A 13,805-nucleotide genomic window follows, 5' to 3' on the forward strand; every position below is an offset into this window, starting at 1 on the left:
GCAGCAACCAATCAGGAGGCAGCGGCAGGCAGGCAGGCTCATGTTGCCTGTCTGTCACCCAATGCCCACGTGATGTCACAGGCTGGGGGCGGGGCCAGAGCCACTTGTTGAGCTGCAACGTTTCCCCTTGGACAGTTGCGGAAGACGGAACCTTCGAAAAGGAAGTGTGTCCTTAGCCTACCTTCTAATCCAGGGGTGTCCAAAGTGGGATCCGGGGGCCACTTGCGTTTACTGGCCAATGGCACATTCTGAAAATACAATTTAAAAAATGAAAATTATACCCAGCAAAAGTGGGAAAAACACAACCATTAAGTTGAAATATTATATCTATCATTCATCCATACTTCATCCATCGTCCATCCATCATTCATTCATCCATCCATCATTCATTCATCATCCATCCATCCAACCAACCATCCATGATTCATTCATCTATCCGTCCAACCATCCATCCATCCATCATCCATCCATCCATCCATTCAGCCATCATCAATCCAACCATCCATCATCCATCCATCATTCATCCATACTTCATCCATCGTCCATCCACCCATCATTCATTCATCCATCATTCATCCATCCAACCATCAATCCAACCATCCATCCATCATCCCTCCCTCCATCATTCATCCATTCATCATCCATCCATCCAACCATCCAACCATCCAATCATCCATGATTCATTCATCTATCCGTCCAACCATCCATCCATCATCCATCCATTCAGCCATCATCAATCCAACCATCCATCATCCATCCATACTTCATCCATCATCCATCCATCCAACCATCATCCATCCATCTGTCCAACCATCCATCCATCATCCATCCAATCATCCATCATTCATTCATCCATCCATCATTCATCCATCCAACCATGCATCCATCCGTCTATCATCCCTCATCCATCCCACTATCCATCCATCCAACCACCATCCATCCATCCATCATCCATCCATCCATTCATCATCCATCCGTCCAACCATCCATCCAACCATCCATCCATCCATCCATTGATCCATCCACCCATCCGTCCAACCATTCATCAGCCATCATTCATCCATCCATTGATCCATCCATCCATCCATCCATATCCAACCAACCAACCACCATCCATCCAAATACATTAGTTTCTGAAGTTGTCATATTACAAAAAAATAAAGCTGTAATTGTTAGGAAATTAATTAGCCAAAAAGTTACGATATTATTTTAAAAATTATAAGGGGAAAAACATAATTAGCTAAATAAAATAAAGTCAATTGAAAGTCAAATTGAATATGAAAGAAAAAGCTTTGATTTAATGAGAATTGTGTCATAATTGTATGAGGGGAAAAATACAATTATTGAAACAAAACAAATATATAATACATCAAATCTAATATCAAATACATTTAAGTTGAAATATGAAAGAAAAAACGTTTCATATTACAAAACTCAAAAGCACTCTTCATCCGTGATGTTATTATTTGACCACTAGATGTCAGTAGAATCACGTGTACACGCACACAGTTGAAAGAAACACACAGACTTTCCTTACAAAGAAAAAAAACATCCATCCATCTCTATGCCGCTTATCCTCACGAGGGTCGCGGGGGTGCTGGAGCCTATCCCAGCTGTCTTCGGGCGAGAGGCGGGGTACACCCTGGACTGGTGGCCAGCCAATCCCAGGGCACATATAGACAAACAACCATTCACACTCACATTCATACCTATGGACAATTTGGAGTGGCCAATTAACCTAGCATGTTTTTGGAATGTGGGAGGAAACCGGAGTACCCGGAGAAAACCCACGCATGCACGGGGAGAACATGCAAACTCCACACAGAGATGGCCGAGGGTGGAATCAAAGAAAAAAAACATTTTATAGAAAATGAAGGTAATTGAACTTAATGAGCATTTGGCAAACATGTCATAGCCACAACATTGTGTGTTTGTGTGTGTCTGTGTTTGTGTGTGTGTGTGTGTGTGTGTGTGGTTGCTGCTTTGGAATGATCCATTTCAAAATGTGCATGTGACCGTTGACACCCGCCCCCTCCGGATCCAGAGTGGCTCAGTTCTGCACCCTCACTATGTTTAGCGGCAGGTGTGGTACCTTGAGGGGGGGCGGCGGGCGGGGTGGTGGCACCGGCCTGGCTTTGGACTGTGGGGGACGGTCTGTTCTGTCTGGGGGTAGGGGTGGTGGTGGGAGGCGGGGTGAGGACACGGTGCTGCGGTAATAGCGAAGGTGGCGAAGAAGCCCCGACGTCGCCATTAAGGGCAGAGTCCCGGGGCAGGAGGGGCACTGTGAGGAGGCGGGCGGACACGGGGGCGGCAGGATGAGGCTTTGGATGCGCCGGCACTGGCGGCAAACGCGCACATGACTGCAGCTACACAGGAAGCTGCGCGGCCTGACAGGAAGGGCCGTCGTGGCCGACATGAGAGGCGGCATGTGGGCGGCACCAAGTGTGTCCGCCAGGAGCCTCCGACGGCCCGCGCCCAAATCCCAGTCTGAACTTTCCTGTGTCCCACGAACAAGCGTGAGCAGACCGCCACTGCTGCTGCGAGGTCGTCCGTTGCTCAGACGCACGTCACCAACCAGATGTGTGCTTCGGGCCGAGCCCAGCGGCATGCGAGCCGGGCGCCGCAGGATCCGCCCCCCAGAGTAACTCAGAGGTCGGCGCCGCCGGGGACGGGAGCTCCTCTTACACAAGACGACATTTCGAAACTCCAACAGCATCTCGTGACACAAGGACACCTGCAGGGGACGTGGAACACATGTCTGAGCGCAGGAGGCTGAGGAAGACAAGGATGAAGAAGAAGTCACCTCCGTCTGTAACGAGCAGCGCGTCAACCACACAAACTCCATGATGGCCACCACCACGGCCGTGATGAGACCATACAAGAGAACCACGAAGATCCCGCCGATGTTCTCCATGCCCAGTCCTATCATACACAAGAACATGAGTCTCAGGATGGACACGTTGTGGGAGGCGTAGGCAGGAGTCACCTGTGGCCCGGCGGTCCTCCTCCTTGGGACAGCGTCCCCCCCCCCACCAGCGTCTCTTCAGGACCTCCAGGCGGTTGCTTTCTTGCAACTGCAAGACTCCCAGCGTGATCTGCTGTCGATACGGAGAGCCTGGCAGGGCACGGATATCGTGCGTGAGCGCTTCCTACGTTAGACGAAGCATCAGGACGACACGGCGCTCACCAAGGGGAAGTCCGATGCCGTAGCCTTTGGTGTCCAGCAGGTCGCCGATCTGCGTGAGGTTGCAGTCGAGGCGGCGGTAGTACTCGTTCATGGTGCTCTCCATGAGGAAGGCGTACCTGGAGTTGAGGACGCGGGCAATCCCGTCCTCCGTGGTCTTGACGAACACGCTGGGTTGCTTGGAGTGCATGAAGGTCCACATGCGCTGGTACGTCTGGTAGCGGGAGTTCTGCGCGGAGAGGGAAAAGCCACAAGATGACATCACCATGACGGTGATGGGGCTTGGCAAGCTTCAAACAGGCCGGTCCCACCATGAAGAAGGTCATGGTGGACCCCCCGTGGATGGTCCCGTACTGGATGCTGGTCTGGTCGGCCAGGTCGTCCGCAGACCCGATGGGTGCCTCCATCCTCTGCACAGTCAGGAACGCAGCCAGGTTGGCAGTGTAGGATGAGATGATGATGAGGGTGAAAGCCCACCTGGCAGGAGGAAGCACGGCACGCTTCAAAGCTCTGGAGCGTTCGCCCCTTGCCCCGCCCACGCATGCGATGACCACCCACCAGACGCCGCTGACGCAGCGTGTGGATAAGGCCCTGGGCGTGACCTCGGAGCCCTGCTGCATGAATCCCCCCACGGGGAACCACAGGCTGTTCCCCAGTGTGTACTGGTTCTCCAGGACGTCTTGCCGTGCCCACGGGCATGCATGCTGGTCGTACCACTCGCCAGGGCTCAGCCTGGACGCAAAGACACCTTTCTTATTGCTCACCCAGCTTCCATTGGACTCCGAGCCCCGCCCCCTGTTGCTGACCTGAACCCGCAGAGAAACAGTCACACGCTACCTGGCGGCCAGGAAGAGGATGCAGCTGACGGCGAGGTAGGCAAACAATATGAAAAGCCACACCGCCGGAGAGAAGGGATCCAGGAAGGAGAAATATCCTGGCTTTCGACCCTGGAAGCCAAGAACACGCCTCGTGACTGCACCGCCTAGTAGGACACAGGAAGTCCATTTGGGGGAAAAAGTAGAAGAGCTTGTACCAGGTGGACCCGGTACAGGATGCTGATCCCCAGGGTCATGAAGGGTTTGGAAAAGTCGATGACCTTCTCTCTCTCTGATGTGATGGTGAAGCCCGCCACCGCCAGGTCCGCTTTCTGCAGAGACCCATGACACATGACACATGATACATCATACATCACACATGACACATGACACATGACACATGACACATGATACATGACACATGACACATGATACATCATACATGACACATGACACATCATACATCACACATGACACCTGACACATGACACATGATACATGACACATGATACATCATACATGACACATGATACATCATACATGACACATGATACATGACACATGATACATGACACATGATACATGACACATGATACATGATACATGACACATGACACATGATACATCATACATGATACATGACACATGATACATGATACATGACACATGATACATCCTACATCATACATGACACATGATACATGACACATCATACATCATACATCATACATCATACATGACACATGATACATGACACATGATACATCATACATCACACATGACACATGATACATGACACATGATACATCATACATGATACATGACAAATGATACATGATACATGACACATGATACATGACACATCATACATCATACATGACACATGACACATGACACATCATACATGACACATGACACATGACACATGATACATCATACATCACACATGACACATGATACATGACACATGACACATGATACATGACACATCATACATCATACATGACACATGACACATCATACATGACACATCATACATCATACATGACACATGACACATGACACATCATACATCATACATCATACATGACACATGATACATCATACATCACACATGACACATGATACATGACACATGATACATGACACATGACACATGATACATGACACATGCTACATTATACATGACACATGATACATGATACATGACACATGCTACATGATACATGACACATGATACATGATACATGACACATGATACATGACACATGATACATGACACATGACACATGACACATGACACATGCTACATGATACATGATACATGACACATGATACATGACACATCATACATGACACATGACATATGACATGGAGGTACAAGAGGAGGAGAAACATGAACAGAAGACACATGAGATGGAGACACGTGACAAGGAGAAACGTGAGAAAAAGACACATGACAATGAGAAACAATGGGATGGAGACACATAAGAAGGAATATGATGAGACAAATGACAAAAATGAGATGGAGACAAATGAGAATGAGAAACATGAAACGGAGACAAATGAGAATGAGAAACATGAGATGGAGACACATGAGGAGGAGAAACATGAGCTGGAGACACATCGGAAGAAGACACGTGAGGAGACACATGAGAATGAGATATATGGGGAGGATAAACATGAGAAGGAGACGGATGAGAAGACAAGAGAATACGCAACATGAAGAGGACAAGGAGATATATTAGAAGGAGAAACATGAGAAAGAGAAACACGAGGAGGAGACACATGAGAAGGAGACATGTGAGGAAACGCATGACAATGAGCAACTTGAAGAGGAGACACATGAGGAGATACATGAGAAGGAGAAACATGATAAGGAGATAGATGAGGAGATGCATGAGAATGAGCAACATGAAGAGGGGACAGATGAGAAGGAGAAACATGAGGAGGTGACACATGAGAAGGATATACATGAGAAGGAGACTGATGAAGACATGACAAGATACATGAAAATGAGAAATATGAGTGGGAGAAACATGAGGAGGGGCTACATGAGAATGAGAAATATGAGGAGAAACATGAGAAGGAGATGACAATGAGTACTTTAAGAGGAGACATATGAGGAGATACATGAGAATGAGAAACATGAGCGGGAGAAACATGAGGAGGGGAAACACAAGAAGGAGACAGATGAAAATGAGTAACATGAGAGGATACACGAAAATCAGAAATATGAGGAGGAGACACATGAGGAGGAGATACATGAGAATGAGAAATATGAGGAGGAGAAACATGAGAAGGAGACATGTGAGGAAACACATGACAATGAGCAACTTGAAGAGGAGACACATGAGAATGAGATACATGAGAAGGAGAAACATGAGAAGGAGACAGATGAGGAGATGCATGAAAATGAGCAACATGAAGTGGGGACACATGAGAAGGAGAAACATGAGGAGGAGACACATGAGAAGGAGACAGATGAAGATGAGAAACATGAGAAGATACATGAGAATGAGAAATATGAGCAGGAGAAACATGAGGAGGGGAAACACAAGAAGGAGACAGATGAAAATGAGTAACATGAGAGGATACACGCAAATCAGAAATATGAGGAGGAGACCCATGAGGAGGAGATACATGAGAATGAGAAATATGAGGAGGAGAAACATGAGAAGGAGACATGTGAGGAAACGCATGACAATGAGCAACTTGAAGAGGAGACACATGAGAATGAGATACATGAGAAGGAGAAACATGAGAAGGAGACAGATGAGGAGATGCATGAAAATGAGCAACATGAAGTGGGGACACATGAGAAGGAGAAACATGAAGAGGAGACACACGAGAAGGAGACAGATGAAGATGAGAAACATGAGAAGATACATGAGAATGAGAAATATGAGCAGGAGAAACATGAGGAGGGGAAACACGAGAAGGAGACAGATGAAAATGAGTAACATGAGAAGATACACGCAAATCAGAACTATGAGGAGGAGACACATGAGGAGATACATGAGAACGGGAAATATGAGGAGGAGAAACATGTGGAGGAGACACATGAGAAGGAGACAGATGAAGATGAGAAACATGACAAGATACATGAGAATGAGAAATATGAGGAGGAGCAAGATGAGAAGGAGACATGTGAGGAAAGGCATGACAATGAGCAACTTGAAGAGGAGACACATGAGGAGAAACATGAGAAGGAGCAACATGAGACCACCTGATGTTGCTCCTCATGTTAGCATGCCAGCGGCTCACCCTGTTGATGAGTTCTCCCACCATGCCGGTCCAGCTGCCGTTGGGGTCCGGTGCTCCGTACAGGCCGTCGTCCACCAACTTGATGGTGAAGGAGAACTTGAAGATGTCTGCCAGCTCGCGCAGCAGGTCCACGCAGAAACCTTCGTACTGCTCGTTGCCAAGATAGTCCTGGAAGTTGGACTTTCTCATCACGTACGGGTTTTCCTGTGGGAGGAAAGCCGAGGAGTGATGAAGTGCTGAAGGCTGGACGTGCACGTGAAGGGCTTGTTCTACCAGAATGGTGGTGACCACCAGCGTCTTGTTGGCCAGTGTCTGCGATGCCTTCAGGTCCACGGGGCTGGACTTCATGGACAAAGTGTTGTTTGAGTACCACGTACCAATCTGTGTGACAAAATATAGTCTGTGGATTTGCATTAGATTAGATGGAGGTCATCCCTCCAGGAGAAGAAGGTTCCAATAGCAGCAGCAGTGTACAGTACAGAAGATACTAGAAGATACCAGAAGATACCAGAAGATTCCAGCAGCAGTAGTGCTGTAAATCTGTGTTCAGTCAGATCCGTGTCTGTACGAGATGATTAGTGGAGGCTTCATAAAATAACTTTTAGTTTCATCCCCATCTTCTCAGCATCTCCTGCCGTCCTGCCCGAGCATGGCGGCATCGCCTATGATGGCCAGCAGTCACGATAACAAATTTGGCTGGACCATCATTCATTCATTCATTTTCTACCGCTTTTCCTCACCAGGGTCGCGGGGGGTTCTGGAGCCTATCCCAGCTGTCTTCGGGCGTGAGGCGGGGTACACCCTGGACTGGTGGCCAGCCAATCCCAGGGCACATATAGACAAACAACCATTCACACTCACATTCATACCTATGGACAATTTGGAGTGGCTAATTAACCTAGCATGTTTTTGGAGAAAAGCCACGCATGCACGGGGAGAACATGCAAACTCCACACAGAGATGGCCGAGGGTGGGATTGAACCCTGGTCTCCTAGCTGTGAGGTCTGCGCGCTACAACCGTATCGAGCGGTGACCCTTCTTTTGCAATGTAGCGAGCGACACCGTCTGTGAGCACGCACCATTTTGCAAGGTTTTGTTTATATTTGCTTTGCTCCGTAAGCACTGACTGCCGGGATGACGCCACTGCCGCCCCTTCACCCTGGGGCACACTGGTGCATCCGGCTTAGAAAGCAGGGCTTTTCTGCCTTCATTCACGTTAGCATTTGCTTGCTAACTTACTGCTAGCAATCCATGCGTATGCACTCACTAGTAGCCCCGCCTCCACGCATACGTAAACATGTATTAGGGTCGGGCATTGTTTGAAATGATGATATTGAAGGCATCTGGAAAGTCCAGAAACAAGATCTGGACTGTTCTGTTTTCCTGGTTCAGGCGGGAGGCGGAGGATGGGGTCCGACACCGATGGGCTGCCAGGAATCTTATCGCGGAGCTCAGTGGCATGCGAACACCAACATGTCGTAAAGCATATTCTGACCTGTCTGTGACCCCGGGCGTGTTTCTCCAGGACCTTCAGGGTGTAGTTGCTACGCTGACCTTTGCTGTTGAACTCGATGTGACCCGTCAACCCGTTGTACTCCACCTGGCAACGCAAATGTTGACTCTTTGGTCTCAAGGCGTCTAGCAAAATGTGTGTGTGTCGGGGGGGGGCGAAGGAGGCGGTACCATGCGCAGGTAGTTCATCAGGCTGGTTCCATGCTGCCAAATGAGCGGCGAGGCGCAGCTCAGCGGCTTCGCCCCCACCTCCTGACTGCGGTTCAACTCACGCACCGCGCTCGCCACCACGTGCACCGTGTCAAACATCATGGCCGCTGACAACTGGGAGGTGGAGGTCAGTGTTAGTTAGTGTGGACACAGACACACACGTACACACACACACACACACACGCACACACACCGGCAGGCCAGGGTAGTGGGGGCTGGTGGGGCAGCCGTCCCGCCACAACACGCTGAGGCTCCTCAGCACATGCCGGTAGGAGCGATGGTTGCTGTCCAGTATGGAGAATCCCAAGATGGTGGCCTGCTGGACCAGTAGGGGGTCCAGGTCCAGCAGAGGGAAGTCCTACCAAAAGAAGTGATGACAGGAAGCGATGCTAAGTGAACCTTGTGGATTCCCAGCAGAAGTGATGGCTTTGACGTCCACACACACGTTTCAGGTGACGAAGGGGAGGAGCTTGAAAGGCTCGGAATGTCATGGAAAAGTGCTGAAAAAGGGAAAGCGGTCCTACCATGGTGGTCAGAATGTACGTGTAGAAGGCAGACGTCATTCCCAGCTCACCGGCCTGCGGCGAGGGAGAAGGAAAAGTCAGCACTCGCGCGTGTCCTTCCATGCCGCCTGCTCGGTGGCGGCGACGGAGGTTGTCACCTTCCTGAGGATGCGATGCGCCAATGCGTCGTCGGTGTCGACAATGACCGTGCCCACTTTGTCGTTGCGAATCTCCTTCAGGAGGGGCGTGGGGTCCAGGTCTCGCTCCAGCATGCGCACCGACAGGGTCTCCCGGGAGATGAGGAAGCGGCGCACCAGTTCCTCCAGCCGCAGCAGGCCTGCGGGAGGAAGGCGGGTCGGGTCACTTCCTGTCAGCCGCAAAAAGCACGCAATCAAACTCACACTCCGCTTTGGCACAGATGAGGCTGGCCGGAGGGTCCCCGAAGGAGCGCAGGACAGACCCGATGGCGAGGCTCAGGTCCTGGTCGCTGGGCCGGAGCGTTATGGAGGCAAAGCGGAGGTACGGCAGCTTGGACGTCTCCTCGGGAGAGATCTTCACATGGGGGACCTGAGGAGACCAGGAGGACATGTGTGAGGACAGGTCTAAAGGCGCCCTCCTCGGATCTTCTGTCTCGCTCGCCTCCTTCTCTGCACAGACGTGACTGATGGCGGAGGCAGAGGCGGGGCTGGAGGCGGGGCCAATCACAGCAAGCACACCTTTGAGCAGGATTTGACACACTAAGAAAAAAAGACAACGGTAAGATCCCCAAGGTCAACCCTGGAAGAGGGACCGAGCGTGAGGACTTACTGATTTCGGTGGCGTCATACTGGGAGTCGCTCAGCAGCTCGTACGGGTCCACCTCCACCCTTGCCTGGGTGGAGCCTTCCTTCCGTCCATTGATGTCCTTGCTCGCTAGCGCCAGTGCCAGACGTTCACCGCAGCCGCACACCGGCTGGTCATCCAAGATGGCCGCTGCAGCGAGGTGGGAAACACGTCATGTCACAGCAAGTCGCGTGTCTTCCAGACACGGGAAGACGGGACGTCGTCTCGGCGACGGGGCTCACCCAGGCGCACGACAGAGGCGGCGTCGGCCCGGCAGAAGGAGAACGGCACCGTGGATGTCAGCAGGACCAGCACGTCGATGGACAGCAACAATGCCCCCGGAGGTGGCATCTTCCAACCTTCTCATGGAGAACACGCTGCTGGACGCCACCTGCAGGAACACATCGACTTTAGCATTAGCATTAGCATTAGCATTAGTAATAAATCACAGAAAGAAGTGTTAATAAGGCGTGCTTAGTAATATTATGGGATGTTTGACTTCTCTTTGCATGAGAATTTGAAATTGGCTGCACGCACGTGCACACACGTGCACACACATGCACACACAAACACAAATGCATGGAGAGTCTCATTGAGTTTAGTTGAGTGTCCCCACGGCGACGCTTGACCGCAGCATCAGGTTGACACTCATGTCAACACGTGGGCCTCACGTGTTACACACAAGCCCGTGCACACGCACACATGAAGCTGTGCTAGTAAACGTGCTAGGAAGCATGCGAGGAAGTGTGCTCGGCAGCGTGTTAGAAAGCATGCTAGGAAATGCACTAGGAAGTGTGTTATGGTAGGAAGTGTGCTGGGAAGCATCCTAGGAAACACACTTGGAAGTGTGTGAGGGATTATGGTAGAAAGTGTGCTAGGAAGCATGCCAGGGAGCATGCTAGGAAACATGGTAGCAAGTGTGGTAGGAATCATGCTAGGAAACATGCTTGGAAGTGTGCTCGGAAGGATGCTTGGAAGTGTGCTCGGCACACTTCTAGGATGCTAGGAAATACACGAGGAAGCATGCTTGAAGGTGTGCTAGGAATCATGCTAGAACGCATGCTAAGAAGGGTGTTAGGAAGCATGGTAGGAAGTGTACTAGGAAGTGTGCTCGGAAGCATGCTCGGAAACATGGTCGGAAGCATGCTAGAAAGTGTGCGAGACGGTGTGTAAAAAGCATGCTCGGAAATGCGGTAGGAAGTGTGCTAGGAAGCATGCCAGGGAGCATGCTAGGAAACATGGTAACAAGTGTGGTGGGAAGCATGCTAGGAAACATGCTTGGAAGTGTGCTCGGAAGGATGCTAGGAAGTGTGCTAGGGAGCATGCTAGGAAGTGTTCTCAGAAGCATGCTAGGAAATGCACGAGGAAGCATGCTTGAAGGTGTGCTAGGAATCATGCTAGAAAGCATGCTAAGAAGGGTGTTAGGAAGCATGGTAGGAAGTGTGCTAGGAAGCATGCTCGGAAGCATGCTAGGAAGTGTGCTCGGAAGCATGCTAGGAAACGTGGTCGGAAGTGTGCTAGGAAGCATGCCAGGGAGCATGCTAGGAAACATGGTAACAAGTGTGGTATGAAGCATGCTAGGAAACATGCTTGGAAGTGTGCTCGGAAGGATGCTTGGAAGTGTGCTAGGGAGCATGCTAGGAAGTGTTCTCAGAAGCATGCTAGCAAATGCACGAGGAAGCATGCTTGAAGGTGTGCTAGGAATCATGCTAGAAAGCATGCTAAGAAGGGTGTTAGGAAGCATGGTAGGAAGTGTGCTAGGAAGCATGCTCGGAAGCATGCTAGGAAGTGTGCTCGGAAGCATGCTAGGAAACGTGGTCGGAAGTGTGCTAGGAAGCATGCCAGGGAGCATGCTAGGAAACATGGTAGCAAGTGTGGCGGGAAGCATGCTAGGAAACATGCTTGGAAGTGTGCTCGGAAGGATGCTAGGAAGTGTCCTAGGGAGCATGCTAGGAAGTGTGCTCGGAATCATGCTTGAAAGCATGCTAAGAAGGGTGTTAGGAAGTGTGCTAGGAAGCATGCTGGGAAGTGTGCTCGGAAGCATGCTAGGAAACGTGGTCGGAAGCATACTCAGAAGCATGCTAGGAAGTGTGCTCGGTAGCATGCTTGGAAACGTAGTCGGAAGCATACTAGGAAGCATGCTCGGAAGCATGCTAGGAAGTGTTTGCGTGGAGAGGCATTCGGTAACGGGGGTGTTATTGTGCTACGCAGCCAAGCTTATCCGTGAGCTTAGCATTAGTGCTAGCGTAGCCTTTTGACCAGAAGTGAGGCAAAAGGAGGACATTGGATGGATGTTGGATGTTGGATGTTGGATGTTGGATGTCGGATGTTGGTAAAGCCTCACATGATGCAGCGGGCCCAGAGAGGTGGAGACCTTCTGGTCTACTTGCCAGCGCGCTGGCTCCAGAGAGGACAGGAAGAACACGCCCCCGCCCCGTAAAGAAAGGAGGTATCTGCCAGGCTGTCAGAGGCGTCTTTGAGTGGATGCGGTCGTCATGGCGATCCCGGGAAATCTGGTTGGACCCGACCTGAAACCACAAGGAAACAACAGGATCCGTACAGGAAGTTACTGCTCTTTCCCAACCATAGGTTCCCACATAGAAGCGACATGCTAACATGCTAATGCTACCGCTTCTGTAGAAGTGGACACATACTTTGATGTGTACTTGTGCATACACACGGAGAGATGGAGGAGGGAGGAGGAAAGGAAGCCCTGAGGCTTTCAGGAAGCAGGAAAGACGCGCACTTACTAGGAGCCTCACTGCAGGCAGCTTGTTGAAGGGAACACGCAGGACAGGGGACAAACCACAGGGCACCCACACTCCTCAGCGTACAACCGCGTCCACGCTGGTCCCAGTGTTGCCAGCAGCAGTGAGGATGATGATGATGATGTGTCCTTCGGCGTGTCTGCCGCTTCCTCAGCATTGCACTCCTACTCAACCCCTCCCTCTCGCCTGTAGCTCAGTAGCTCCGCCTCTTGGTCGGGCTGTGGCGGACCGAGCCTAAGCAGCATGCTAATGCTAACAGCATCCAGCAGTGTTATGCTGACGTCACTGCAGCACCAAAGCAACATGGCAGCCGCTACTGCAATACTACTGTTTGTGTGTGTGTCTCCATCGATAGAGTGCCGGTGTGAGCTGCGTGCTGATTGGCTTATTGTTATTCTGCTTCTCACGGAAGGAGCTTGGTGGACTTCATCGCTTTCTGTCTCTCCTTCGACCAAGTCGCGAGATGACGTAATAGTCTAATTTGCATGTAATTTGCATGTGACGTTGTAAAATGTAGGAAAATAAAGTAGCCCAGTAGGAGAGAGACAAAGAAGTGAGTAAAAACGCCTTAATTACCGGTAGACTGATTATTTCATTATTCATGATGATTTCATCGAAATAAAATAACTTGAATATTTTACTCTCAAAGTTTTGCCATTGCACGAGCTTTTTGCAACGAGTACAATTGAACGCCGTGTTTCTTCTATTAACGTGACTCGGTGTG

At 50.3% G+C, this 13,805-nt stretch overlaps 1 protein-coding gene across 3 annotated transcripts; it reads right to left on the reverse strand.

Moving 5' to 3' along the window:
* Positions 1 to 1,176: 1,176 nt before the first annotated feature.
* Positions 1,177 to 13,521, reverse strand: LOC131101554 (glutamate receptor ionotropic, kainate 5-like). Of its 3 annotated transcripts, XM_058046830.1 has the most exons (21): positions 13,064 to 13,521; positions 12,658 to 12,841; positions 10,556 to 10,704; positions 10,299 to 10,463; positions 10,131 to 10,228; positions 9,893 to 10,058; positions 9,650 to 9,828; positions 9,513 to 9,566; positions 9,182 to 9,346; positions 8,950 to 9,102; positions 8,762 to 8,866; positions 7,540 to 7,647; positions 7,267 to 7,470; positions 4,218 to 4,331; positions 4,022 to 4,131; positions 3,743 to 3,916; positions 3,496 to 3,661; positions 3,188 to 3,413; positions 2,987 to 3,115; positions 2,804 to 2,922; positions 1,177 to 2,734 (listed from the first exon to the last, which is right to left on the reverse strand). In XM_058046830.1, the coding sequence occupies exons 3-21, from the start codon at positions 10,662 to 10,664 to the stop codon at positions 2,051 to 2,053; spliced, it is 3,228 nt and encodes a 1,075-aa protein (XP_057902813.1). In that variant the 5' UTR covers positions 10,665 to 10,704; positions 12,658 to 12,841; positions 13,064 to 13,521; the 3' UTR covers positions 1,177 to 2,050. The 3 variants fall into 3 exon arrangements, with proteins under 3 accessions (XP_057902813.1, XP_057902812.1, XP_057902811.1); XM_058046829.1 differs by having other exon boundaries at positions 1,177 to 2,922; XM_058046828.1 differs by having other exon boundaries at positions 1,177 to 2,922; positions 3,496 to 3,916.
* Positions 13,522 to 13,805: the final 284 nt, after the last annotated feature.

This window comes from Doryrhamphus excisus, chromosome 14 (genome assembly GCF_030265055.1).
Source record: "Doryrhamphus excisus isolate RoL2022-K1 chromosome 14, RoL_Dexc_1.0, whole genome shotgun sequence".
NCBI lineage: Eukaryota > Metazoa > Chordata > Actinopteri > Syngnathiformes > Syngnathidae > Doryrhamphus > Doryrhamphus excisus.